This window comes from Pseudomassariella vexata (assembly GCF_002105095.1).
Source record: "Pseudomassariella vexata strain CBS 129021 chromosome Unknown BCR38scaffold_19, whole genome shotgun sequence".
Taxonomy (NCBI): Eukaryota; Fungi; Ascomycota; class Sordariomycetes; order Amphisphaeriales; family Pseudomassariaceae; genus Pseudomassariella; species Pseudomassariella vexata.
In genome coordinates this window covers 533,451-559,302 of record NW_024467974.1, presented here as the reverse complement: position 1 = coordinate 559,302, position 25,852 = coordinate 533,451, and the positions used below count along the sequence as shown (strand labels likewise).

The window sequence follows — 25,852 nt, the reverse complement described above, 5'->3', positions numbered from 1 at the left end:
CTTAACGACTCTACTCCTAGTTACCCTACTTAAATACTTTAGTTACCTAAGCACTATACTCTATACGTTAAACACCTATTATATTACTAAAGGATCCCGTAGCAGGATACGCTTACTAGCATAACCCCTTATAAGACTCTTTAGTAGTTTACGCAGCTAGACTATTAGAGGTTTCCTTACATTCGGCGTAAACCGAGTAAAGGCGTTTACCCTATCCTAGAATAGAACTAGTAAGATATAATTAGTAGCTTTCTTACGATAGGGGCTATACCGCTATAGTTATGCCCCTAAGATACTAGAATACGTAATCCTCTTTTATAGACTATTAAAAGGACCGAGGACACGGCTACAGGCTACTATTGTAATACGGCCGCTATCCTCGTGCAGAGACCTTGTAAGAGTAATAGGAGAACTGGTAGTTAGTAGGACTATTATAAGGTGGGTGCTAGGGTTAGATAGCTTTAGGACCTAAGTAGTATCGATCTTTTTAGGGGGACTTTATTAGTAGGTTAAGAACTAATATAGTATAGTAGCGAATATATCGTAGTTACTAATAGAACGTACCGATTAAGTAGTATATATATTTAGTCTAGCTGTCAGGGCACGGTTGTATATACGGGAGTACTCTTAGAGGTACCGGGAGCTTCTGTCGTACGGCGTATATAATAATAAAAATATAATGTAGAGTAGGTTTGATTACTATAATGTCACTATTTATTAGTATTTTACACTAGGTATATAGCTACATTATTGTCACAGCGCTGGCGATTACAAAGCCACATAGTGCTGTATATAGCAGTTAGTGGGACCAAATGTCAGTAACCCTGACATTTCTAGATCTTTTGGTCTATTGGCCTAGGGGCTCGGTCCTCCTCTTGTGACAATTATGTCGTATAAATAACCCCGTTTCATTAGTATCAGGGTAGTCAGCTTAGTATATTTGAAGAAAACCTTTCACTTGAATACAACTTACCTGATAATCATAATATACAACTTCTAGGATTTATATAGGTAGGTAGCTTAGATAAGGTATAGAAAGGAAGAGGTGTGGGTGTATAGTTTCTTTCGGGTCAGTACATTCTTTAGCGCTAGAGTATGATGCAGGGGAGGTATGGAGCGGTTTCCTAGAGGCCAATTTGATTTGTAAAACGGTGACAGCTGAAAACTATCGTACGCCTCTTTCAGGCTAAAATGCTTCTACGACGCACGAGCTCGTATCAAGTCTTGGCAAATTCCAGAGGCCAGGAAAGGAAGGTAACATCGAATCCAACGTTATCTGTTTGGACTTCTTTAATTAGCTCGCTACTTACCCTCAGGCTCATTACCCTGGCGTGAAGAGAATGTTCAAGCCGCGACACAACTTCCATCAGCAAATATGTGGATGTCACTTGCTTTACTTGTGGGCTCTGCCATTTCCGCCACAGCATGCGAAATTCCTGGGGGCACCCTGTCCAACACCATCACCGAGGGCTTTTCACTTCAAGTACAGAATGCATCGTTCCCGGATATCCACAACCACTTTTTGAACATATGGGATTGGGGCGGCGGGGATCAACATCTGTTTCTCAGCCCTGCTGGCAACGCAACGAGCGAGCTGACGCTCATTGACGGGGTTATCACTCTGCCCTGGGACCCGCCACGTCGAGCGTGCATTAACGGAGAGGTACGCCCAAATAAGTCATGTTCAGCGACCTCGGTTAATGATAGAAGCAGTACGAGGTCAAGGACAACACGACCAAAGTGTTCATGACTGAACGCGGCGACCCTCGTGCCGTCTTTGATGTCATCTATGGCTGCAACCCCGACACCGACGCCTTGCAGACTGAACTGCGTTTCAAATCTCGGGATACGTCGGAGTACGGGGGCAACATTGGCACCAGACCGTTCAACGGCATGTACGACTTCCGATGGACGCCTGCGGGAACAACGGGTAAGTCCTTCACTTGGCATCTCCATGATCGTAGAGCCTTGACGGCCGTTACTTACATTGACTTTTCCAGCGTATGACCCGGACCGTCCTTTCACAAGGGTCACTCTAGTGGTCATTTCTTCCGTGTAGGACGCTTCAGATTGCCGTCGCCAGCACTAACGTGCTGCGTTTTGTATTCACGAAGTTTGCAACAAACCGGCTTGCTACTGTATCACCGCTGTTCTTGTGTACTGGGTTGTTGTGCCATTGACATGGCTCACTTAAAGATAACATTTGTGATATAGCACAAAGCTCCCCAAAACAGCTATGTTGAGCTTGAAGACTTTCAGGTGACTGACGTATGGTCTCTGGCTGCACTTCAATATAGCCGCATAACCTTGGCGATGGAAAATGTAGAAAAAAAAACATGTCGATCGAATACTATCAGATAAATCGTCCACGGCTGTAGCTACCGGGTGAACAGCAGTGAACAAGCCTTCTAACTATGAAGTTTTCTCCACTGCCCGAACAACATCGATTTTTGTACTGTTTTTGGCGTAGAAATCTGCACATAGTGAGGTACCGAGTCAGGCAGCGCTTGACAGCACCCACAAAGTCTCGACGACAGTGTTCCCAAATTGTTCCTAGCGTACATCACGAAAGTTCAACTGAGAGATGACTATATGCAATTTAAGAATATTTGAAATAGCCAAATAGATCACGATTACCGCATGTTATCAAGCAAATACCATATAATAGCAGTGGACTCATCTATTAGCCCTGTTTCGATACGAACCTTACACTGCGACGCACACAAAAGAGCGCATGATACTTGGAAAGCTAAAGCTATCGACGAGAAACGGCTGTAAATCTTATCTCGGTTCAAACTCAGCAAACAACGGAATGTATTGTAGAGACGTCGGCGTTGTAGGCAGGCTACAAAATAGCCGGTCCTCATGACTAGGTCAATACCAAACTAATACAAGATCGAAGTTGCGACTCTGCTAGACCTGGTTGAGCCATCGATTGCAGACTGTTGGTCACTAAGGTATCGCTGCATAGTGCCAAGGGCGAATTAGTTTTGGCCCAACTCCCCGAAATCCAAGCATTGGATGGAAAGATGGCCTAGAATCGAAAATCTATGATGTATTCTGATTTTTTATTTCCATTTCACTCACAATAAACAGGGAGTCTGCGGCTTCTCCCCGACGAAAAAGCTCCCCAACGGATGATTCGGAAACATGAACCTAACCCTCCGTGTACATTTATAAGTATCATAGAAACCGGACTGATATGCAAGCTCGATGATTAACTTTTCGCGGCAGTAAATAGCAGCCAAAAAAATATGTTTTCACTATCCATCTTGGCCGTCGGATTTTATGCGTTAGGTCTAGGTGCAACTTTTCATATAATTAAACAACCTTTCCTGTGCCGAATATAGTAATCTATCGTTTTAAGTTGTATCTGAATGGATGGTCAAAAGAAAATAATATGTATGAAAATGAACACGACAATGTTGGCCACAACCTCACCCCGTGGCCTGGCTCGGTTCATAGAGGAATCCCTAGCCGACCTATATCTCACAGCCCGGTGTCACTGATCCCAGCGTCTTCGGATGATCACGACAGCCTTTTCGGAGAATCCTCATCCGACAGCTCTAATACCAATGCCTTCGCAACGATGGGTTCTGCCGGCAAATACCATCAAGACAGCAAAGAGGTGGATGTGAAGGTTTGTTTGCAGCCGACCTTGACATACTCGATGCAGCTGACGGTCAACAGAGCGAGGTAGCTTCGAATGTCGAGGTAAGTGATGTCGGGATTCTCTTTATTCTGGGCACCAGCTTACTCGAACAGCTTTTCTACGACTTGTGGTTCGTTGCAAACCTGAATGTTTTTGCCGCCGTAATAACCCCGCTCTTCGTTCTCGAGACTGTAATCGAGACTGTAATCGAGACTCGGGAACTCACAAGTACTACAGGACCACGAGATATATGCCGCGCCAAGCCTGTGGAATTTTGTGGGCTATATGTTGCTGTTGTGGACAACGTGGCTCATGACCACGTTCCACTACGTGCGCTTCTACAAGGACGGTATCGCTGAAAGATGCCTCATGGGGACCCATCTCGGTGTAATGGTGGGCTTCACCATCATCGGGACCCAATTCAATGCGGACAAGCAGATCCAGTCTGTCTATCAGGCTATGCCCCTTTTTCTTATGGCCTCGCGTCTGGCGTTGGCAGTGCAGTATGGGATGGTGTTGTACGACAGACATGGTGACATGACGCGGCGAGTACCACTTATAAGCACCATTGCGTTTCACTTTGTAGCTGCTATGATATACCTAGGCATCTCCTTTGGGTTCCAAGAAGGGCAGAACAATAGAGACTTCGTAGTTTGGTATGCTTTTGGCGTGGTGGAGATGGTCATTGAGCTGGCGGCGTCGCGGGTGTGGAACTTTTTGACCTTTGTCGGCACCCACCTACCCGAGAGATTCAATCTGTTGACACTCATCATTCTAGGCGAGGGCGTCATAATCATCGCCAAGAACGTTACCCTTGTCGTCCAGAACTTCTCGGTCAAGGACGAGAGATTTGCTAACTGGAGTGAGTTTGCCTCCTGAGCAAAGAGCAGGTGGATGTAACTTCGACTAATATGTATCCCTACCAGGCCCTGCGCTCATTGGCATCGTAATATCAGGTACTGCGCTGATCTACATTATCTACCAGCTCTATACGGGTTGGATGTGCGAAGGGGAGATGTCAAGACACCGCCAGATCGTATGGGCGGCATTGCACCTTCCTCTGCACATAACTCTGCTACTCCTGCTCAAGGGTGCAACTCAGTTCATCATTTGGCAACGACTCAACGAGTCTGTCACACTGGCCATTGACCAGATTGGCAGTATAGAGATCCCCGCACATGCGACCAGCGACAGCATTGCCTGGTCCTTGGCGAATACAACTCTCGCCTACTTGAGGATATATCCACCAGCGGATGAGTTATTCACATGGCAAAACGTCATCGACAACGTGAGAAATATTAGCAGCATCCCGGACAGTTTCTGGCGGGCAGGAATGACAGAGCCAGGCGAAGAACTTTTCGAGCGCTTCACCTTGTCTTGGCATGAGCTGCTCTACACTGTTATCAACAGTATTTCCAGCAGCTTCGAGATTCTCATGCCATCCCATCTAGACCCATCATCAGACATGCATCTCGTCCAGGCACGGACAGCAGCTGCCATCCATGCTCGCTTTCGTCTTGTGGTAAGTTTTTTCGTTTTACCTTCCAATCAATTGGTTTAGTGACTAACACACCATTGCCGTAGCTCGTGTACTCATTTGTATGTGCGGGTATTACCCTGCTTGCCATGACCACCCTGTACATAATAGCCAAGGACGATGGATGGACCAAGTTCGACGTGTTGCGAACCATGTTTGCTGTCGATGTGGCAATCGGTTTGGGTCTGGTCTGCCTCGTAGCCAAGGACGATGACACAGCTGAATCATTTCTGGGCAGTCCCTGGATGCTTCCCACCATGACTATCTGCTATTTCGCCGTTTTGGTTGTTTCTTATATCCCAGATCCGACGTCCCTTACACGCCGGCGCGAAGGATCCTGAAATTGTCAATTCGGACCACGGTTACGGTGCGTCTCATGTTCATCTATTGTTTGTCATTTACATCTTATTCCATACTTATTTATAGCCCCATCGAATAAGATCTTCTGCTGTCACTTTAGACTACGGGTATGGTGCGTCTCATGTTACTCTGTTGTTGTATACATCCTAATCCACGTAGTTTTATAACGTCGCGTAAGAGCTTCTGACGTTAAATATCAGAAAACATCGCGTATTATGATGGGTGCCGCTTAACGAAGTCGAAGTGTTTATACAAGCAACCAGGAGGTTCTGAGCGGGTTTATCAACCCCATCGCCTCCATTTCGTCTCTGCATTTCCCGTGTCAGGCGCAACCGGTCCCGGTAAAACCTCTCGCAGCAGATCATTGATGTCCTTGCCGCTGTTCCTCACATCCTCCCACTGTCTAGGGTATCCCAGACTGCATTCCTCGAAACGGACACCGTCCTTCCAGTCTGTTCGTGGCACATGCAAATGCCCGGAGACCACGACTTTTGCATTGAACTTGGTATGCCAATTCTCAGTCTGCTTAGTCCCGCACCAGAGGATAAAGCGCGGTACCCGTGGAATATGTACGAGATCTTGCCGCAGCGGCCAGTGGTTTGCGATGATGAGTGGTATCCCCTCCTGTGCCGCCTCGTGGAGTTTTTGCTCCGTCCTTGCCACCAGAGCGTCACACCATGCCTCTCGCGAAGGGTGAGGATCGGGATGAATAAGGTATTCATCCGTGGCGACCGTATCTTCCTCCTCAGCCCACTTGATGGCATCCTCTCGCTTGACATGGGCCGGCCGGAAGCTGTAGTCGTACAGGGTGAAGATAGGTACAACGATGGCGGGCCCACCTGCGCCCTCCCACCGGAAGAAATCGTCCTCAGGTGTCCTCACACCGTGTTTGCGCGCGACCTCTACGCACTCGGCGTACTTTTCCTCGCCCTTGAGTGTCGTCTGGGTCGGCATCGTGTATAGTTCGTGGTTGCCTGGACACCAGAACACTTCCTTGAAATTTTGCTTGGCGGCCTCAAATGCGAGCTCGAGGTGAGCCGCCGTCTCACCCACGTCCCCACAGAGGATGAGCCCATCATCGGGATGCGGCCTTAACTGTCTCAGCGCTTTTCGGTTCAGCTCATAGCTAAGATGTAGGTCTCCAATCGCAAAGAGCTTCATAATGAGAGCAAGGTTGCGGAATCAATCACTTGTTTATCAGACTCGTGCAAAGCAGGAAGGTGCAAGGCGATTGTGCTTACCTCACGTCAGAGGGTGGCTGGTGTGGCTGGCGTGGCTAAGTGCGGCTTAACAATATCGGGTTTCCCCGTCCAAGTCCAAGTCCAAAAGCTTCAATTGTACAACTGTACAACTGTATGGTCATAGAGTTCGGCCGAAACGGTTGTCATCTTCATGGAAAGGAAATATGCTAAAAGTAACGAGTCAATCATTCTGTGCACCAGTCCTACCTTCTCATCTATCTCACTGTCATGTCTTAAAATGAGGACAGAATTCAGAGTGGACTAAATCCTTATTGAGACGGACCAGCACCGACAAGCACATGGATCGAAAAGGATATTTATGCGGCATACTACGAACATTGAGTCTTCAGCTGACAGGCGGATGATTTCTTACGACAGCATATTAATGCGTTCAACAGATACCGACAAAGCCACAAGTATATTATGATTTCATCCGGAGGCTGGCTGCAACTATGCTGTAGATATGTTATTCAGCAACAAAATACTCGCCAGAAGTCAACATGGATATGCCTCCTTTCCAAATACCACCCGAACCCCTGGAGTATGATTACATGGCGAGGGCGGACAGTCGGACTCGAAATAGCAGAATTTCAGGCTCGACCACTGTGACAACAACAGACTCACATGCGGGTTTCAACTTCGGGTTATCTATTCGTTCCTTGAAGCTACGCGCATACTTCAAGGGTACTTCTAGACGTGGAAACTGGTTTTAGTTTCCCTCCTCAAGCCTTTCGGTCAGTCATGTTCTGGATGCCCGTCTTCGTCTCTGTGTGCTCCTTGCTCATGTGCCGCTGTTTGATGAAAGAGCTTGCCACAACCCCAACAGCCGCGATGCAGGTGTACATGATAAACATATTCCTGATGCTCCATGAAAAAGCGTCTTCGACCGCCTGTCGCTGTGTAGTGTCGTCGATAGACTTGGTGATCTCCACATTTGCTGCTGCTTGATAGCCAGACAAGGCCTCGAGTGCAGATTTGCTGAGACCACTGGCAGCGAGAGATGATGCGCGAGAAGCCATACTATTCTGGAACACTACACCACCGAGAACGGTAGATAAGGATGTTGCCAGGTTGCGGATGAAACTCAAGGTCGATGTAGCCGTTGCCGTGCTGGTCTGACTGACTGTGTTTTGAATAGCGATCGTGGGGGTTTGCAATAGGAGTGACATTCCGATACCGAAGATAATTTGGAACCCGATGATGGTTGCAAGGGTCGTATCAGTTCCGAACATAATGTACAGACCTGACCCCAACGTCAAGAAGGCTGTCCCGGCCCAGATGAGTTCCCTATAGCGGCCTGTCTGATGGATCAAAATGCCACCCGTAATATCCCCAATCGCACAAGTTATGATCATTGGTAGTATGAGAAGACCGCTTTTGAGAGGCAAGGCTTGCTTCACGCTTTGAAAGTACAAAGGTAGGTAGTACTCAGCGCCGAAGGAAGTCATGCTGTGTGTAAAGGCAACAACGACAATTGCGTTATTGGACCACTCCTTGAAGATGCTGAGTGGCATTAGGGGATACCTGGCTAGGCGTTTTTCGCTATAGAGGAAGAAACCAACCATGACGATTCCAAAAACGATCAAGCAAATGACTTTCGAACTGTTCCAGGGAAATGTCACGCCGCCGAAGTCCAGTCCGAGGAGGACTAGAATGGTGACGGCCAGGATACAGACGGTGCCATACCAGTCGATAGCCATGAGACCATCGCTTAGCTTGGTACGTGGGTTGTGCAGGTCCAGGAAACGTAGAACCACCAGGAATGTGATGGCGCAGACGGGAAGGTTGATCCAAAAGCACCACCGCCAACTTGCATACTGCGACAAGGCTCCTCCAATCACCGGCCCAGTGGTTCCAGCGAGCACCCAAACTAGCCCCATGGCGCTTATATATAGCGCTCGACTTCGCATGCTGAAGAGATCCGAGATTGTAATGGTCACTAATTGCATCAGGCCACCGCCAGCTGAGCCCTGCAGCGCGCGCCCAGCAATTAACATGGCCATATTCATACTAGCCGCAGCAATGACGCTAGCAACGGCAAATACAACGATTGCTACTAGAACAGCAGGTTTACGACCCCAAATATCGCTGCACCGGGCCCATATTGGACCTGCTGCGGCGTTGGCCAACAAGTACGCGCCACCGATCCACGTGTAGCCTACAGCCGAGTGCATGTCAGCGGCGATGGAGGGCACGGATGTTGCAACAATGGTCTGGTTCAGTGCTCCTATGAATAGTGCGAGCTAGATGGTGTCGTTAGCTAAGTCATGCTCATGGAGGGCCAAGATGGGACATTATACAGAGAGAGCGATGAAGATGGTGTAGATACGCAGCTTCGAGCGGACGGTTGAGTCTTGAGATACATTGAGTGGCTCAATGGTGTCTTTGTTGACAGAACCTCGGTTTTCCTCGGCCGAGGGCCCAACATTTGCCGAAGTAGGCGGCAGGGTCATGATATTTTCGGTTCTCAGCTCCGACATCTCTGATTGAAGTTGGCTTTTCTTGTGATATTTGTGGCTATGGATTGTTCTTGTAGGTGAGAAGGAAGATTGTGGGGGTAGTCGGCTTCAGTGCCCTGAGAAATACAAGGTTATGATTTAGTCTCTTTATAACAACCAATCACCGAGTAACCTGTAGACCATGTTGTATTATATTGCGCCCTTCAAAGTCATGTCAAATTGAGGCGACAGCGAGCAGCCGTTTGGAGCAGCTAGTGCTCGAGACCACACGCTTTTCCGCTTGTCGCATTTAGCATGGTTCTGCAGATTGCTCTACCTTCATAACTTCGTAGAATATATATGGTACTTCTTTCGCGCGCCAATTTTGCGCGTCGAATTCGTGGGTTAACGAGCATGGGTCGTCTGAATTGCATGCTGCATCGACACGTCGGGCGACGCCCTTGGATGTCCAAATGACGTGCAGCCCCGCCGCCCTTCACGATATCACCAGTGTGAATATGCCTGCCGCGGACGGGTTCAAGCCACTTGATACCTTTTCGCACCCTAAGCTACAAGGCACTACAACTAGCACCTCGCCGTTTCTCTATGAATATAAGCGATTCTACTCATTGAATAGAGTCAAAATGAAGCCTAGCGTATTGCCAGGATACGGCTAGGCCGCGAGGCAATGGTACAGAGTGAAGGGGAGTAACGGGCGTCCCCACTGGTTATCACGTGGTAGTCACTGGCGGTCACTATTGGTCTCAGAGGAAGATAACTAGAGCCCGTATATCGGAGTAGCAGAGCACTAGTTCCTCCGGTTTCTTAGTATACCAAGACTTCTTGTCGAATATCACGTGTGTCCAATCGAGTAGTCAGAAGTGCGTAAGATTGTATATGAGGTGTATCGTTCTCTGTGTTCTCTGTTCTCGCGAACTCCCGTTGCTCTGTCTTTTATAGATTCTTTAGAACATGTCGGAGGTACATTGTTCAGGTGTCTGACCCCTAAGTGGACAGTAACTTTGGTGTTACTTTTGGGAAAAGGAGTTCCTTTCGCCTTCTGAACTTTAAGTGACAATAGTCTTCTCTAGTGCCATATTATTTCTGAACCTAGGAACCGATGCCCTATCTGACAGTTAGAGCCACTGGATTGAATATGGCCCGAGCGCCACATTAGCCCAAAGTGGGCTAGCCCCGTGACAAATAGAGCTATATAAGCTCGTCTCTTACGGCTTTTTCCTCTGGTTACTTTATCTAATAGAGGTGTTATAGATCCTATTTGATTAACAGGTAAAGCTGTAATATTAAAATTCTGACGCACAGCAGACAAGGTGGTGAAAACCTTTAAAGCTGCCCAGGGATACTCACCAGAAAGCCCCCAATGTGTGAATGTGTAGGGTGAAAGGAAGTTTTCGCAAACCTCGTCAGATTCTAGTATTATGGATTGCACTTCTCAAATAGTAGATTCTTACACATGTCATATACATCAGGGTGCGCTAGAGTAAGGGGGTCCTATTACTTTCGCCATGATCCGCCATTCTTTCTGATTTGATGGCAAGAGCTAGTGCTATTGTTTACGTTGGCCCAGCATTGGCAAATCCCATCCATTACTGCTTCTTGGTGCAAATGATCCAGGTCAGGTATCCTGTAGGCCACAAGAACTGCTCCCGTCCGCTCTTAATCTCCCAACCATCCGTGTTAGTACCGCAAGTACGCAGTATAATCTCAACCTCCTCTGCGGTCCGTGTTCGCAAGCAGGAAATGATGCCATCGAATACTAACACAAATGGAATGATGGGCATCAAGTAGGTGAAGAATAGCCGGCTGGGAGACCACCAGTAGAAGATGGGCGCAAACAACAAAATGAATACACCAAACAGACAGCACGATATGAAGCTCGAGATCGATCGGTCCTGCAGCTCGAAGATGCTGTCATACAACGTCGTTAGCAGTAGCACTTTTCACTCGGGATGCAATTGGGAAGGCAATTGGGAAGAACTCACCCGAATCCATCGCTTGTCTCAACGGTGTTCTTCAGAATAGCTCTTGCCAGCCCATCGTCAAAGTGGTGGAACGCCAGGTTGAATAGGCGAAACACCTTCTGCCCCTTATCCTTATATCGTCCCACCAGCTCCGGCGGGGCATTCGCCGCGTCGACGGACTCGGCCTCGTAGGTGATGTATGCGCTCTTCTTCGCGGCGCGCTCCCAGCTCTCGACATGCGGGTGCAGGTCCGTGAGCACAAAGTCGACGGCCGAGGAGCCATTGGCGATTACCGCCGCGTACGACTTGGCACCATTGCTTTCGTTCGAGGCGGCACCGTTCTGGGTAGTCGACGATTTCAGATATCGATTTAGAGCTCGCTCGATAAATGGTGTTGGGCCTCCTGCGCCGGCGCAGAAGTCGATGTAGGTGTAATTGGACACGGCCGGGCCTAGATTACGCTGCAACAGGTTGGCGACCAGCGTAGCGGGGCTGCAGGATTGTAGCGGTGGTAGACAGAAGGTCCACGCGTGCATGAGGCCATCTTGGACACGGGCTCGGAGGAAGGGTGGGAACCTGCGATAGTAAGAAGTGTCTTCTGTCAGCTCGCCATTAACTCCTCGGATTTTGTCCAGTTCGGACAAGCTGTGCGTCCAAGGGCGGTTGAAAGTAAAATGCAGGTCCAGCAGTAGCTGAGCTTACCAAGGCTGATCATCAATCTCAAAGAGATGCAGACGGGGGATCCAGGGAGCCATTGCGTTGGATACTTGGCTTATATAGTTTGTGGATGTCAATGCCTGAGTCTTTTCGAGTTGATCAATGCTCCTAGTGCCAGACTAAATGCATTTTCCTGAGGCTACTCGCGAACGACCTGCCCAACTAACTCACAGTCGTGTCGTCACAAGTTATTAAAGGAGATTTATAAAGCCACCGGCTGCCCTGCCTTTTGTTTGTTGAGCTCGGCTAGCGCATCCTGAGACGCCGCAAACTCCCTGAAAAGCTCCGTTTTAAGGTTGTTACTAGCTGAAACGGGAAAATGAGGAGGGGATTGACAGGGACCAAGGGACTACCCGTTAGCGCGGGCCAGACAGGATCAATTGTAAGATTTGAACATAAAACTCGGGATGACAGCAGAACGGTCTACATAAATCACAGTCAACAAGCGTGGAAGACTCATAAGCGTGGAAGACTCATATCAGGCTGAAGGATGATCGTATGTCACGCTACCGATTTTTCCAATTTTTCATAGATTTCCTATGGTTTGGCTTGTCTTTCGACAAATTCTTACGATTCTTCTAGCGAACCGCGGGTTCACTCCAGGCCAATAGAAATCCCGTTGGACTGGCATTTTGACGAAGTGAAGGAGAACCCGTGGGTGGAATTTGATGCTGAGCTCATCAATCTTCGCCTCACCACCTTATCTTTCGCGCTCTCATCATGGGTCTCTTTGAAGGTTCCAGCCTCATCTGGCTGGGTCTCATCGGAGCTTTAATCACCTACCGACTCTTCAACGTACCAAGACTCAAGCGGGACGGAGTTCCACTCAAGACGCCCCCAAATACACTGCCGCTCGTGGGAAACGGCATCCTCTTTCTTCAAGCCAGACAGAAGCTCTTTTCTTGGTTCGCCAAGTGTGAGCGCCAGTTCGGCTACGAGACCTTCCAGATATCCGTTCCGACGTTGCCACCGGGCGTTGTCATCAATGACCCCCAAAATCTCGAGTACGTCTTCAAGAATGAAGGAACCTTCGTCAAGGGGGATTTCTTTACGAGGAACTCTTGGGATCTGTTTGGCAATGGTATCATCACGGTAGATGGAGAGCTTTGGAAGGTTCAGAGGAAAGCTGGGCTGAGTTTCCTGAGTGTGGCCAACTTGCGCGTGTTGACTGATGTAGCACTGCCCAAGTATCTGGGCCAGAGTGTGGAGCACTTGAAGAGGAAGTCGGCCTGCGGCGTTGTAGTCGACCTGCAGACTGTATTTCACGAAATCACAAGCCAGTTGATGGGCAAGATGGCGTATAATATGGAGATGCATGCCGATGACGAATTCACCATGGCCTTCGACCATACCTCGGGGGTTACGGCCGAGAGATTTCAAAATCCGTTTTGGTTCGTGACAGAGATATTCACTGGGGGTCCATTTCGGAGGTCGCTGAGTATCGTCAGGTCATTTGGGCAGAAGATAGTGCAAAGCGCCTCAGAAGATAGTCACCACACGAAGACATCTCACGAAAGCAAGTTGGACGAGGTATCCGGAACCTTAATCCAATCATTGATGAGCTCTCTTGGCGACGAGAAGATGGTGGCCGAGGCTGCATTGAACTATCTGTCCGCTGGGAGAGACACGGTAGCCCAAGCGCTAACCTGGACCATGATGCTCCTCATGCACAACCGATTTGCCACATGCAAGGTCCGAAGAGAAGTGCAAGAGCTTGTGGAAATCATTCATGTATCGGCTGACCATAACGGAGAAGAGGATGGCCCATTCAACACAGCAGCATTCACCCCAGCGTCTCTCCCCTACACCATGGCCGTATTCTACGAGTCACTGAGACTGTACCCGCCGATCCCGTTCGAGATCAAGCAATGCGCAAAGGCGACCACCTTTCCCGACGGTACTTTTCTGCCAGCCGACTCTATTGTTGTGTGGTGTCCATGGGCTATGAATCGGTCGAGGGTAACATGGGGTGACGATGCCGACATATTTCGGCCAGAGCGGTGGCTTTTGGACGGAAAATTCGTCACCAAAAGCGCATCTGAGTTTCCGGTTTTCAATGGAGGCGCAAGGAGCTGTCTGGGCAAGCGGATGGCCGAGTTGATGGCTGTCCAAGTTCTTGCGACAATGGTGCTCGGGTTCGACTTTATGCCGGCCTATGGAACGCAGCGGGTTAGTAAGAGTAGTCTGACACTGCCGATGGAAGGGGGTCTGCCGTGTTATGTCAGGGCTCGAAATGATGTTGGAGATTGAGGGTGTAGACATGAATATATAATGAACGTATTGATGATCTTTCATACAATTCATATCCTAGGCGTTACGTCCTCGGCTGATGGTATTGCTCTTGTAGCTAGCCCTCATTACATGGCGGATTTCTAGCTAAGCCAACGTGCTAGACGTATGACTGGTGACACTTCGCCTTCTATATGGCCACATTGTGCTTCAGGGGTTTGCACAGAGCCACTCATGAGTTTCCGGCAATTTGGTTCTTGAACAACACCGCCTAATGTCTCCGAGACCCGAGGAACTATTAACCGGTCAAATTTGGGTTCTATGAATGGCCAGGTTGAGTTTACGTGAGAATGTTATGATGCAATTATTTATTATTGTTAGAGGTTGGCATCGTTTCCAGAGCGGTCATCATGACTACCTGCTCATGCTTTCTCGATAAACAGAACCCGGCTATCATAATCTCCTTGAAAAGCGAATTGTATTCCCATTCTCATCAAAGTTGATCCGGAGTACGTCCCATTTGCGCCCCTATTTCCAACGTGATAGCTCGCCCCTGGGTCGAGCCCCTGGAGCCTGACCCGGGGGTACGGGCTATTAACCATTGCCCGTATCTGGAACGCGAATAGAACAACCTGGCTGCCATCCTCATCAATAAAAAGTGCGGCGGGCCAGTTGGACTCGCCTGGTAGGTTGAGTCTCCACAGATCACCCCTGACTACAATAGGGTTCACCTTTTCAGCCATGGCAATTAACTCAGGTACGACGGCCTTTTCATCGGCGGGCATGACGGCTGGGTCCAGTTCGAGCCCGAAAGATCCTCCCATCATGGCGACGTGGGCTCTGAAAACGATGGGGATAGTTCGGCCTGTCTGTCCATTCGGGACTGCGGATATATGGGCGCCCATTGACGAGGGTGGGTACACGAGAGATGTCCCAAACTGAATATGCAGCCTCTCGAGCGCATCTGTGTTGTCACTTGTCCAGATCTGTGGGAAGTACTGTAGAACGCCTGGATCGAATCGCCCACCGCCTGAGGCGCAACCTTCCCATAATACGTCTGGAAAGCGGGTGGTGAGCACATCGAATACGTGATACAAGCCCAGCATGTATGCATGGTCCACATCTGGACTACCCGTCTCGTGAATCCCCCTATTGTTGTCCCACTTGACATATGAGATGGAGGCATTTCCCAGGATATTCGAGACAGACTTAATCATGAAATCCTGGACCTCCGGGAGCGCCACATTTAGCACAAGCTGATCTCGCCTGACTGTGCGAGGGTAATCCCTAGAATGCAGAGCCCAGTCGGGATGTTCGTTGTAGAGAGTGGAGTTGGGGTTCACCATCTCAGGTTCAAACCACAAGCCAAACTGCAGGTTTTCTGTTGAATTAGCGGCCTTTAGTTGTGTTACTTGGTCCACGAGAGAGGCGATGCCTTCAGGAAACCGATCAGTGTTGACTTCCCAGTCGCCCAGACCGGCCTTGTCATCGACACGGGGGTATTCGTTACCAAACCAACCGTCGTCCAGCACGAAAAGCTTCACACCGAGCTGTGACGACTCCTGTGCTAAGTTGTAGATGGTACTCTGGTTGTAGTCGAATGCCAGACCCTCCCAGCTGTTAAGCAGGACCGGTCGCGTCTCGATAGCGAAGTGGCTCTTGGTCAGACTGTTTCGATAGAGACGGTGAAAGATACGTGATACACCCCCGATCCCGGATCGAGAGTACGCAGAAACACACTCAGGAGTGGTGAGCGTCTCACCGGGCGCCAGGGGCCAGGAGAGCTGATAGGGGTTGAAGCCAAGCATAGCCCGTGTAAATCCTTGGGATCCCTTCTCGACATCGACAGAGAAAGAACCCGTGTAGACGAGAGAGAACCCCCAAGCTTCTCCTTGGGACTCGGTCGTGGTGGGTGTTAGGAGAGAGAGAAATGGGTTATGGAAATGAGACGAATAACCAGCGGTACTTCCAAACCTATTTGACCATGTTAAAAGGGGGAGGATCTCGATGGGGAAACTCTACTGCTTACCCCTGGGTCCCGTATTCAACCTTCCTTCGAACCCTCATCGCTTCTCGCGCCCAATCACCCCTGAGCTCAATATATCCAAATCTTCATAGGGAAGATCGATGCTCAGACTTGCCGCCTTCTCGATGGTAATGTTGCTCTGCCCCTCGTTTGTGATGTTGACGCTTCGCACGATGGCATCAAATTTGGGAAAGATGGAATAACTCAGATCGGCTGCCACTGAGCTGTAGTTGTCATACAAATGTACAACCAAGGTCGATACCTCATCATCGCTGCCGAATGTCGCCGGCAGGCCAGCCAGCGCAGGCTTTCCCTGCACGACATGATGTGATTGGTACTGCATATCGCTAACGGTAGACCCTCGGGACTGGCGAATTTGTAAGGCGGGAATTCGGAAGTCACCCCGGCCAAGGTCGGGATACTCTCGTCTGACACGGCCGGGAAGGCCTACCCAACCATTGACCTCGGGGATGTGCATGCCGACATTCTCGCCCACAGAGCCGCCGAAGTGGTCCGAGATGAGATCGCCTGAATTTGGGTCCACGTGGAAGCGGTAGGAGACATGGTCGCCGTTCAGAGCGAACGACGTACCGCCGACCACAATGCCTGGAAAAGGTCAGACACTACTTTTGAATGAGTGCAAAGAGTTGGGTAACCACCAGTGGAGGAGGTCTTCTGGGTAGATACTTCAGAGGCCAGAACCGATGCCAAGATGGCACCGGCACCAAAACGTCGAGACCAAGTAAGACCCAGCATCATGTGAACTTGGGGTATTTGACTGAGTTGAGGTGAAGAGAGCCGTTGTTGTGGTCTTATTTATAGTCTTCCGCGACGAACGTCTGGCTACCCAAGGATACAACGGTGCTACTGATGTTTTCCGTCGTGATGACTCGTAAGTATCTTTAAGTGAGGATCAGATCCCCGCAGATCCCCGCTATAGCTGGATGCGGCCCCGGCTTGGATACCGATCGAGGTTAGAGTTGAACTACTCTAATGTAGGACTGGTCAATCAAGCAGCTCTAGCAATCGGAGCTGGTTATATTCCGGGGTAGAAAAATCGAAGAATTCCTTGACTGGCGAGCTCTACTGCCTGGTCGAAGTTGTCGAAGCGGAGTAAATCACGGTGACACTTCGGTGCGTCAAGGAGAAGAGATTGCGATAGATAATCCTCAGTGAGAAGATTATGGCGCAACGAACTGATTCGCACGGTAATATTCGACTAAGGTTTAACTAATTGCCTTATATGGTTTGGTCCACGGAAATGAGAACTATGACGGGCCTCAAGCCGAGGCCGGTGGTTCCGGGATTGCTAGTCCCAATATGTAATTACCTATGTACGTGATCTTCTACTTGCTTGCTAGTGTATGATACTATATAGGTAGGAAGGATGAAGCCGTATTATAGATAAATTCTTAACAACGTGAAGAGATACAGCTGTATAAATGAAGGAGCAACTGCGTTCTGAAGTTACCTTATAAGCGTATATCATTGTAAGATATGTTTTAGGTCCCTTATTTCCCTATATACTAGTAATCGTTTCACCGGAGTCTTATACTACGCTCGGTTCTATCCTGAGTACCCTCGAGTCTATAATTTTCTCATCTACTCTAGTATTAATTAGGGCCTTCCTAATATATTGGTAGCCGCTAATCCGAAGTCGAACAGTAGTTTCTAGACGGAGTAGCTACTCGTAGCCCTATTATGTAACGAAACCTCTAATAGTCTAGCTGCGTAAACCACTAAAGAGTCTGTAAGGGTTTGTGCTAGTAAGTAAGTCCTGCTGCGGAGTCCTCAAGCAATAATATCGGGGTTTGACGTATGGAGTATAGTGCTTTGGGGTAACTGAAGTATTCAAGTAGGGTAATCGGGAATAGAGTCGTTAAGGCAGTTTGCCTCACCAATGGGTTAGATTGATGCTTAGATTGATCACTGAAGTAGAGACTGTCTATCTATGAAATGCCTGGGAGTCCTGTCCCTTATATATCCATCTCTCCTTCACTGATCCCCACTTGGTTGATTGATTGATTGAAATTTAACGTCTCATCACGTGAGACGTGCCGGGCGCAGTGCCGGCATGGTCTATGCTAGTCGAATCTATGTTACAGGGGACTGTCTTCATCTAACATTCCTGTTCAGTGCGATGGGCAGATCTCAGTAAAGAAATTGGTCTCCTCCGCCCATTGACAAAACAAACGAGCTCCCTTGGCCGTGCCTAGGAGGGAATCTATACTATTCTTGGCCATATGCGCTTTTAGATGACCGGGCGTGGCCTTGCGGCCGCGCTTGAAAAAGTAGAAGTGGACTGGTGTCTTTGTCTTTCCACACCCGCAGTTGAGCAGTGCGTCGCGATGCTGGAGTCTCTCGTGGTAGGTCACGAAATCCCCGTGGTGCGACCTCGCTGCGAGTAACCTGCCTAGGTGTTGCCGGGGCAGGCCAAGTTCGGGGGGTCGCGGGTGGATAGCGATCCCTAGATCTCGATACTGTTGAGGGCAGGTAGTGGCCCATCGATCGTTGAAACTCTTCCAAGTGTAGGATCTCGCGATTCTCTTTATATGTGCGAATGAGGCCGGGTGTTGTGTCTTGGGTGGTTGCTCACAGGCCGCTTTGGCCTGGACATCTGCTTCTTCGTTTCCGGGGATGCCTACGTGTCCTGGGCACCACCAGATATACACTTGTCCCGGGGATGTCCAGGGTTTTCGCTCTCTCTGTGACCAGGTTTTGGACAGCTCTTGGAAGGCGGTGGATCCCCACTTGGATATGTTGGATATGTTAGCTATCCAAGCGATCCACCCTGGTAAGTCACGTGACCTGTCGGTCCTTTCCTTTCTCCGATGCAGGGTCCCGTGATCCTAGCGTCTGTATCCACCTGGCCTGCCAACGGGCCTGTAATGTTGGTTCAGGGCCAACGGTTCGTAACATATTATAGCCCGCTATATCGGACCCCTAGTAGTAAGCCGTTCGGGTTCTAAGTCTCGTAATAGGATCATTTATATTTTATTTTCCTATATATCTTATAGTTCGGATATTAGTAAGAGTAATACTCTATTTACCAATACTAGTAATATTCGACGTAAGTATGTTACGAATCTACGATTCTAACCAATGCAACAGGCCCGATGGCAGGCCCAGTGGATACAGGACAAAGAAGGAGGGGAAAGTCACACAGGAGTGGCTAGCTGCAGGAGGAGCCAGCTAGTGCAAGGATCACAAATCACGTGACTTACAAGGGTGGATCATTTGGATATGAAATGATCCAACATATCCAATTAGGACCAATAGTATCCATGAAGGATCTAATGGCCCCAGTTATCAGTGAAGGAGGGAATGGATATGATACGAAAAGGTAGGGACCCACTGGTTAGGTGAATCCCATTCAATTAGATACTATAACGTTGCGCACTGCTGCATTATAGTGTGACGGTCAACCCTCGCAGACTCACTACAACCAGGTGACTTACAGCTGGAACACCTGCCGTGGCAGTGTCAGATGGGAAGCCAATCATAACCCTTGTAGGAGCCCCGCCAAGCGTGGATGACTTAGTCGCGCTCCCTCAAACCTAAGTTGTCATCTTCTTTCCTTCGCTCCTTAGAGTAGAATCTTCGTCGATAGCACCTAATCGAGGTCTATACCAATGCGATGCAACCCAGGTCGTGACATATAGCATCCTCCCCCCTAGGTGCACGCATCAGGATATATAAGAGACAGGACTCCCAGGCATTTCATAGATAGACAGTCTCTACTTCAGTGATCAATCTAAGCATCAATCTAACCCATTGGTGAGGCAAACTGCCTTGACGACTCTATTCCCAGTTACCCTACTTGAATACTTCAGTTACCCAGAGCCCTATACTCCATACGTCAGACCCCGATATTATTGCTAAAGGACTCCGCGGCAGGACTTACTTACTAGCACAAACCCTTACAGACTCTTTAGTGGTTTACGCAGCTAGACTATTAGAGGTTTTGTTACAGGACAGCTCCTGTCCCACGCTGCGTGTTTCCCATTGCAGTTTACACAGCGCTTTCTGCCGCTTGGGGCCTTCTCGGGGCAGTCTTTTTCGCCCCCTGGGTGTGCCGTCGCGGCGCATATACCGCAACGTTTCGTCTTCTTACAGTGCTTCGCTATGTGGCCGTATTCGTAGCACTGGTAGCACTGTCGGACCCGGAGATTGCCGTCGTACGGCTCACAGTCGAATATCTGGGCCTCCCAAATAAGTCCCTCAGAGCACAGCTCCATCGCCGCCTCGACGCTGTCCAGGTGTAGTATCAGAGCCGCGTATGGTGCCTGAGGCGCCCGGGGGAGGTTTCTTTTAGCCCTAGAGAGGTGCTTCGTATTATCTCGCTTTAGGTCCTTGAGTAGTTGCTTCTCGTCATGGACCTCTCGTAAACGTTTCGTGTAAGATAGGACACCTGGTTCCTAGGTTCAGAAATAATATGGCACTAGAGAAGACTAGTGTCACTTGAAGTTCAGACGACGAAATGAACCCCTATTTCCGAAAGTAACTCCGAAGTTCGGGGTCAGACACCTGAACAATGCACCTCCGACATTTCCGAAAGAATCTATAAAGGGCAGAGCAACGGGAGTTCGCGAGAATAGAACACAGACAACAATACACCTTATTCATAATACAATCTGATGCACTTCTGACTACTCGATTGGACACACGTGATATTCGACAATAGCAGGCCGGTATTAGACCTACCCCGGGAAGGAGGAACGATACTCTAGGAATAGAGAGGTTACGGGACTTAGCTTACTAACCTATTATAGTAAGCGAACCTTTTAGTACTTGCGACCTAGACTCTAGTAACTAGTAAGCTAGAAGGACCTACCTAGTAGTCTAGTATAGATTAGTAAAGGAGAGATAGATATATAAAGGATAAGGTCCCTAGGTATTCTATAGTTTGATAGTCTCTATTTTGGTAATTAATCCAAGTATTAATCTAACCTACTAGTAAGGTATACTGTGACGGGCTCACTGCGAAACTATACAGCTCAACATGCCAAATACTGTTAATTATCTAACTGAGGAGGAAAGTAAAATAAGCGAGTTTTCCGAGAACATAAACCATGTTTTTATATGCCCTCGATGGTTCCTTTGGTGGATCCGGACGCAAGGTTCTTGCAGCTCCGGATCCCATTTCAGGCACAGCCTCTCACATATACTACCTTAACGACTCTATTCCTAGTTGTTACACGCAAAGGTGATCAAAGATTTGTCAGGTTGTAAAAGCATGACATCCTATCTAGTCCTATGGAGCACGAAGGTTGGACTTAGTCCCAAAGGGCTAAGTCACGTGGTAACCTTGGTGGTCTTAGCAAAGCCCACCAAGGTTGCCTAACACTAGTTACTTAGTCATCTAAATATAATACTCTTTACGTCTATACTTCATTATTACTTAAAGAACCTATTAGTAGGGCTTACTTACTAGTATAAACCCTTATAAAATACTTCAGTAGTTTACGTAGCTAGTGTGAAGGTCAACCCTCGCAGACTCACTACAACCAGGTGACTTACAGCTGGAACACCTGCCATGGCAGTGCCAGATGGGAAGCCAATCACAACCCCTGCAGGAGCCCCGCCAAGCGTGGACGACTTAGTCGCGCTCCCTCAAACCTAAGTTTGTGATCTTCTTTCCTTCGCTCCTTAGAGTAGAATCTTCGTCGATAGCACCTAATCGAGGTCTCTACCAATGCGATGCAACCCAGGTCGTGACAGCTAGACTATTAGAGGTTTCGTTATAGTAGTACTATACTAGTACCTATAAGGCTGTAAACTTCGTAAGTAGAAGATAAGGCTCAATAGCGCTTATTAGCCTCCTCTTTAGTAGGATTACTAGCTATATAGCATTGTAGGGTACTACGTGGTAGAGAGTTAATTCTAGATAACTAGCGCTGTAACCTGCCATTTAGAACGTTGATTATAGCGTTATAGATACGTATTTTAGCTAAGATATCTTGTCAGAGAACAGAATGCCATAGGCACCAGTGGGTGTCAGGACACTGAACGCAGGACACCGGCGGGCCGCCGGAGGGGTGTTTCGGACAAAAGACTCCCGAGTCATGATTACAATCTATGTGAAGCTTTGGGATGACGAGAGTCAAGATCCTTGGCATCGCCGACCCTGCTGTTATGCCGGGTCCAAGCGGCGGCCTAGCTATCTATATAAGGACCATCTCGAAGTAGGATAGGGAAGGAGTTGTCAGAGCCACAAGTGTCATCCGAGGCGGGCCGGCTTCCACCAGGTAGGAAGCCGTTTGTGGCGGCTAGAGAGCCGCTTGTGGCGAATGAGAGCCGTTGAAGCCGTTTGCAACGGATAGGGAATCGCTTGGTTGCAGATAAGGAGCCGCTGTCCAAGATATTGGCCGAAGTCGGAGGAACACAGACATACGGAAGCAAACATCCAGAATCCAAGAGAGAACCTCGGCTGGCTATAAGTAAGGAGTCGAGACGAAGGAAGATAGAGAGGGCAGAGATCAATGCATCACCGTGGGCACCCCTACCTGAGACCGCCAGTGACCACCCGCTATTACGTAGGAGGGACGCCCGTTACTCCCCATCACTCTGTACTATTGCCTTCGGCCTAGCCGTACCCTGACATATCTATAGTAGCAGGTAGGGCTAAAGTAGAAGAATAGGTAGTTAAATTTTCTTATTAATTAGACGATTAGTTTGAGGATTATATAGGAAATAGTAGTAGAGATACATAGGGTCACGTGAGTAGGCTGTTAAATAGAGTGGTCGCGAATAGGTTAATTAACTTACAAAGATGCACAAATCAAAGGCTACGTGAAAGGAACAATTGAACGAAATAGAAAATACGATGTCCCCAAGTTCTCGAAAGAGTGTTCATCATTCAACGGAACTCTAGAAATCAACGAAACTTTAAGATGATGCGGAACATGACTTTCTTTAGCACGAGGAATGGAGTCTCGCAGGGTAGATGCCTGGCTTGAAAGCGTCGAGAAATATCGGTTCTCCACCGCATATACCAGAGAAGAAATCTCTTCGACAACTCAAAACTCATTCCATGGTCCCTCAAATATGAACATCATCCTGTCTATCCCAGATGAGAGTCCATTATTCCACCAAGTCAACTGGAGCAATCCTGATGTCTCCGACTGGGGCCCCTAACCACCTCAAGAGATCAAAGCCTCACGAATCCAGCGTAGACCACCTGATTCGACTTATCGATTTTTCGATTGAAATTTTCGAGGCAGGTGGAGAGCAGTCGACGTTGCAGGATAGGCGGCATTCTATGGACATACCAACCCAGCTCAAACCCACGAAGACGGTTCTTCCCAGAAGTCGCATAAGTCAGCTTCAGAAGAAGAAACAAGGGGGAAAGGATGAGTGAAGAGACTTGAGATGGGCGAGTTAGTAATCAACAATCAATATTGAACAAGTTCTCTGGCGATTGATGTTGAACACAATTAACGATTTTTAGGTCGTAGTCAAAACCGAGGGATAAGTATGCACACTGTGTCTGGAGGTTCCGCCATTCCAGCCCCCTTTGCTTCTGATATTGACTGATGCCTTCGCACTTGATACTCTCAGCTAACGTCGTCCAAGATAAATACTAAGTAAACGAGCGTCTAGCTATGCATACCCATCTCAGATGGCTTTAACCTGCCTAGTGAATCTCGGAATCTGCTTTGTAAACCTCGCCGGATCATCCCGTGCCCCCTCCTTCCAGTACTCGTATTCGATCCAAGCATTCTCGGGCATCTGCTTCTCCATAGCAGCCATCCAGTTGCCCAAATCAGGAGAAAGTGGTATGACGCCGGTTTCCAATACGTACTGATCCCACAGCTTGACCAACTCCTTCAACCTCTCAGGTTCTTGCTCGGAAATATCGTGGACCTCCCCCGGATCCTTAGCGAGATTGTACAACTGCCAACGCTCCGGTCCCTTTGGCTTCGGGATGAAGACGATCTTCCAGTCACCCTTGCGGCACGCAGCTCGGCCGCACGTTTCCCAGCCGTTGATGAAGTCTTTCTCGTGGATCGTCTCGGCCTTGTTTTGCAGATAGGGCACCATTGACTTGCCTCGCATGCTGACGATTTCCCGTCCCTGATACGTAGGTGCGGGGTGTTTCACACCTGCCATCTCCAGGATCGTTGGGGCGAGGTCCATGACAGTTGCGAACTGGTGTGTTATACTATTCGCTGGCACCTTTCCATTGAAGTTGGTGGGAGGTTTCATGAGGAATGGGACACGAACGCCTCCCTCGGTCGTATAGGCCTTGTAAAGCCGGCTCGGTGCTGTGGCAGCTTGAGCCCAGCGAGGGCCGTACCAAATAAAGGAATCCCCATTGCCCAGGTTATCAAGGTGGTTGTTGTAATACTTTTTGAGATGCTGGATCATGGAACCTTGCACGATGGGGTATGCTTCGTATGCCGCCCCCTCGGCACCATTGTCCGAGAGGAAGCAGACAAAGGTGTTGTCTAGTTCGCCAATTTCCTCGAGGTAGTCAACGACTTTACCCACGTTTTCGTCTATGGATTCGACCATGCCTGCAAACACCTCCATTGCCCGACAGGAATTGGCCTGATCCTCAGCACTCATCTCGTTCCATTCCTGGACCTCTTCTGCTATGACAGGGTGCGGTTGCACGTCCTGAGCTACCATGCCCAGATCCTTTAGTCGCTGTAGACGTTTGGTCCGCAAAGCGTCAGGGCCATCATCGTAGACGCCACGGTACTTCTTAATCTTTTCCTGGGGTGCTTGCAGTGGCCAATGAGGTGCCGTGAAGGGAAGATAGCCAAAGAAGGGTCGGTCATCGCCCCCCTCTTTCCACTCCTTGAGATACTGCAACATCTTGTCACCATAGCCATTCGAGGAGTACCATCCCTCGGGTAGCTTTTTGACGTATGCTCCGTCTTCGCTATGCAGCGCGATGTAACTCATCGTCATGAACTCGGGGATATTGTCCACGTTTTCCAGCTGCGGCTCATAGGCATAGTGGTTGCTGCATGCCGGCAGATGCGCGAAGCTTCGCTCGAAACCTCGGGCTTTGGGAGACCGTTCAGGGGTCAACCCTAGATGCCACTTTCCCGCCATTAAAGTCAGGTAGCCGGCATCGTGTAGAAGCTCGGGCAGAGCAGCCACTCTCTCGTTCAGGTATCCCTCGTATCCTGGCATACCACGCTGCACAGACGTTGACATGGTGCCGTTGGGATCATTCTGGCCAGATATGTTTGTCCATTCAATCAGATTTCCCAAGCCAGCGATGTGGTGGTCGGTGCCTGTCATAATCATGGCGCGTGAGGGTGAGCAGGCAGCCGCCGCATGGAAATCCGTGAAGCGAATACCATTCTTTGCCAATTTGTCAACGTGAGAGGTATTGATCTCACTGCCAAAGCATTTTATATCGGAGAAACCCAAGTCATCGGCCAGAGCAATCAAGAAGTTTGGTCTTTTGCTGGTTGCCATGATTTGGTGAATTGAGAGTATGAACCTGTTGAATACAAGTCCTGATAAATGATGAAAAGTTTATTACTTTCACACCACCGAGATACTGAGCAGTGAGTTGTTGAAGCAGTAAACTAGGTCCAAGTTGATTACCCGACCCCGCGCAAAGCTTTCAGTATAGCATGCTTGGGATACCTAATGTAGCTCCGTCTTCAAACCCACTCATAATACAATAATGTACATCCATGACATT

The 25,852-nt window shown here is 48.8% G+C and overlaps 8 protein-coding genes across 8 annotated transcripts; 3 read left to right on the top strand and 5 right to left on the bottom strand.

The window, feature by feature from the left end:
* Positions 1-1,310: 1,310 nt before the first annotated feature.
* Positions 1,311-2,558, top strand: BCR38DRAFT_449547 (uncharacterized protein). Its single transcript, XM_040861298.1, has 3 exons — positions 1,311-1,663; positions 1,714-1,930; positions 2,001-2,558. The coding sequence occupies exons 1-3, from the start codon at positions 1,376-1,378 to the stop codon at positions 2,057-2,059; spliced, it is 564 nt and encodes a 187-aa protein (XP_040710831.1). The 5' UTR covers positions 1,311-1,375; the 3' UTR covers positions 2,060-2,558.
* A 1,031-nt stretch (positions 2,559-3,589) lies between these two features.
* BCR38DRAFT_528055 (uncharacterized protein) lies at positions 3,590-5,550 on the top strand (the record flags this gene model as incomplete). Its single annotated transcript, XM_040865414.1, has 6 exons — positions 3,590-3,640; positions 3,691-3,714; positions 3,766-3,843; positions 3,890-4,514; positions 4,579-5,174; positions 5,237-5,550. The coding sequence occupies 6 exons, from the start codon at positions 3,590-3,592 to the stop codon at positions 5,528-5,530; spliced, it is 1,668 nt and encodes a 555-aa protein (XP_040710830.1). The 3' UTR covers positions 5,531-5,550.
* A 6-nt stretch (positions 5,551-5,556) lies between these two features.
* On the bottom strand, positions 5,557-6,757 carry BCR38DRAFT_449545 (metallophosphoesteras-like protein). The gene has a single exon (XM_040861297.1). It carries the CDS (start codon positions 6,708-6,710, stop codon positions 5,832-5,834), a length of 879 nt encoding a protein of 292 aa, XP_040710829.1. The 5' UTR covers positions 6,711-6,757; the 3' UTR covers positions 5,557-5,831.
* A 755-nt stretch (positions 6,758-7,512) lies between these two features.
* Positions 7,513-9,243, bottom strand: BCR38DRAFT_354466 (major facilitator superfamily domain-containing protein; the record flags this gene model as incomplete). The annotated part of the gene is made up of 2 exons (XM_040856884.1): positions 7,513-9,033; positions 9,091-9,243. The coding sequence occupies 2 exons, from the start codon at positions 9,241-9,243 to the stop codon at positions 7,513-7,515; spliced, it is 1,674 nt and encodes a 557-aa protein (XP_040710828.1).
* A 1,411-nt stretch (positions 9,244-10,654) lies between these two features.
* Positions 10,655-12,166, bottom strand: BCR38DRAFT_449536 (uncharacterized protein). The gene is made up of 3 exons (XM_040861296.1): positions 11,913-12,166; positions 11,232-11,786; positions 10,655-11,157 (listed from the first exon to the last, which is right to left on the bottom strand). Exons 1-3 carry the CDS (start codon positions 11,963-11,965, stop codon positions 10,836-10,838), a joined length of 930 nt encoding a protein of 309 aa, XP_040710827.1. The 5' UTR covers positions 11,966-12,166; the 3' UTR covers positions 10,655-10,835.
* A 166-nt stretch (positions 12,167-12,332) lies between these two features.
* Positions 12,333-14,204, top strand: BCR38DRAFT_449533 (cytochrome P450). The gene has a single exon (XM_040861295.1). The coding sequence runs from the start codon at positions 12,648-12,650 to the stop codon at positions 14,175-14,177; it is 1,530 nt and encodes a 509-aa protein (XP_040710826.1). The 5' UTR covers positions 12,333-12,647; the 3' UTR covers positions 14,178-14,204.
* A 374-nt stretch (positions 14,205-14,578) lies between these two features.
* On the bottom strand, positions 14,579-16,938 carry BCR38DRAFT_502087 (alpha-galactosidase 2; the record flags this gene model as incomplete). The annotated part of the gene is made up of 4 exons (XM_040864856.1): positions 14,579-16,130; positions 16,186-16,225; positions 16,294-16,788; positions 16,839-16,938. The coding sequence occupies 4 exons, from the start codon at positions 16,936-16,938 to the stop codon at positions 14,579-14,581; spliced, it is 2,187 nt and encodes a 728-aa protein (XP_040710825.1).
* A 6,466-nt stretch (positions 16,939-23,404) lies between these two features.
* BCR38DRAFT_449519 (alkaline-phosphatase-like protein) lies at positions 23,405-25,753 on the bottom strand. The gene has a single exon (XM_040861294.1). It carries the CDS (start codon positions 25,618-25,620, stop codon positions 23,800-23,802), a length of 1,821 nt encoding a protein of 606 aa, XP_040710824.1. The 5' UTR covers positions 25,621-25,753; the 3' UTR covers positions 23,405-23,799.
* Positions 25,754-25,852: the final 99 nt, after the last annotated feature.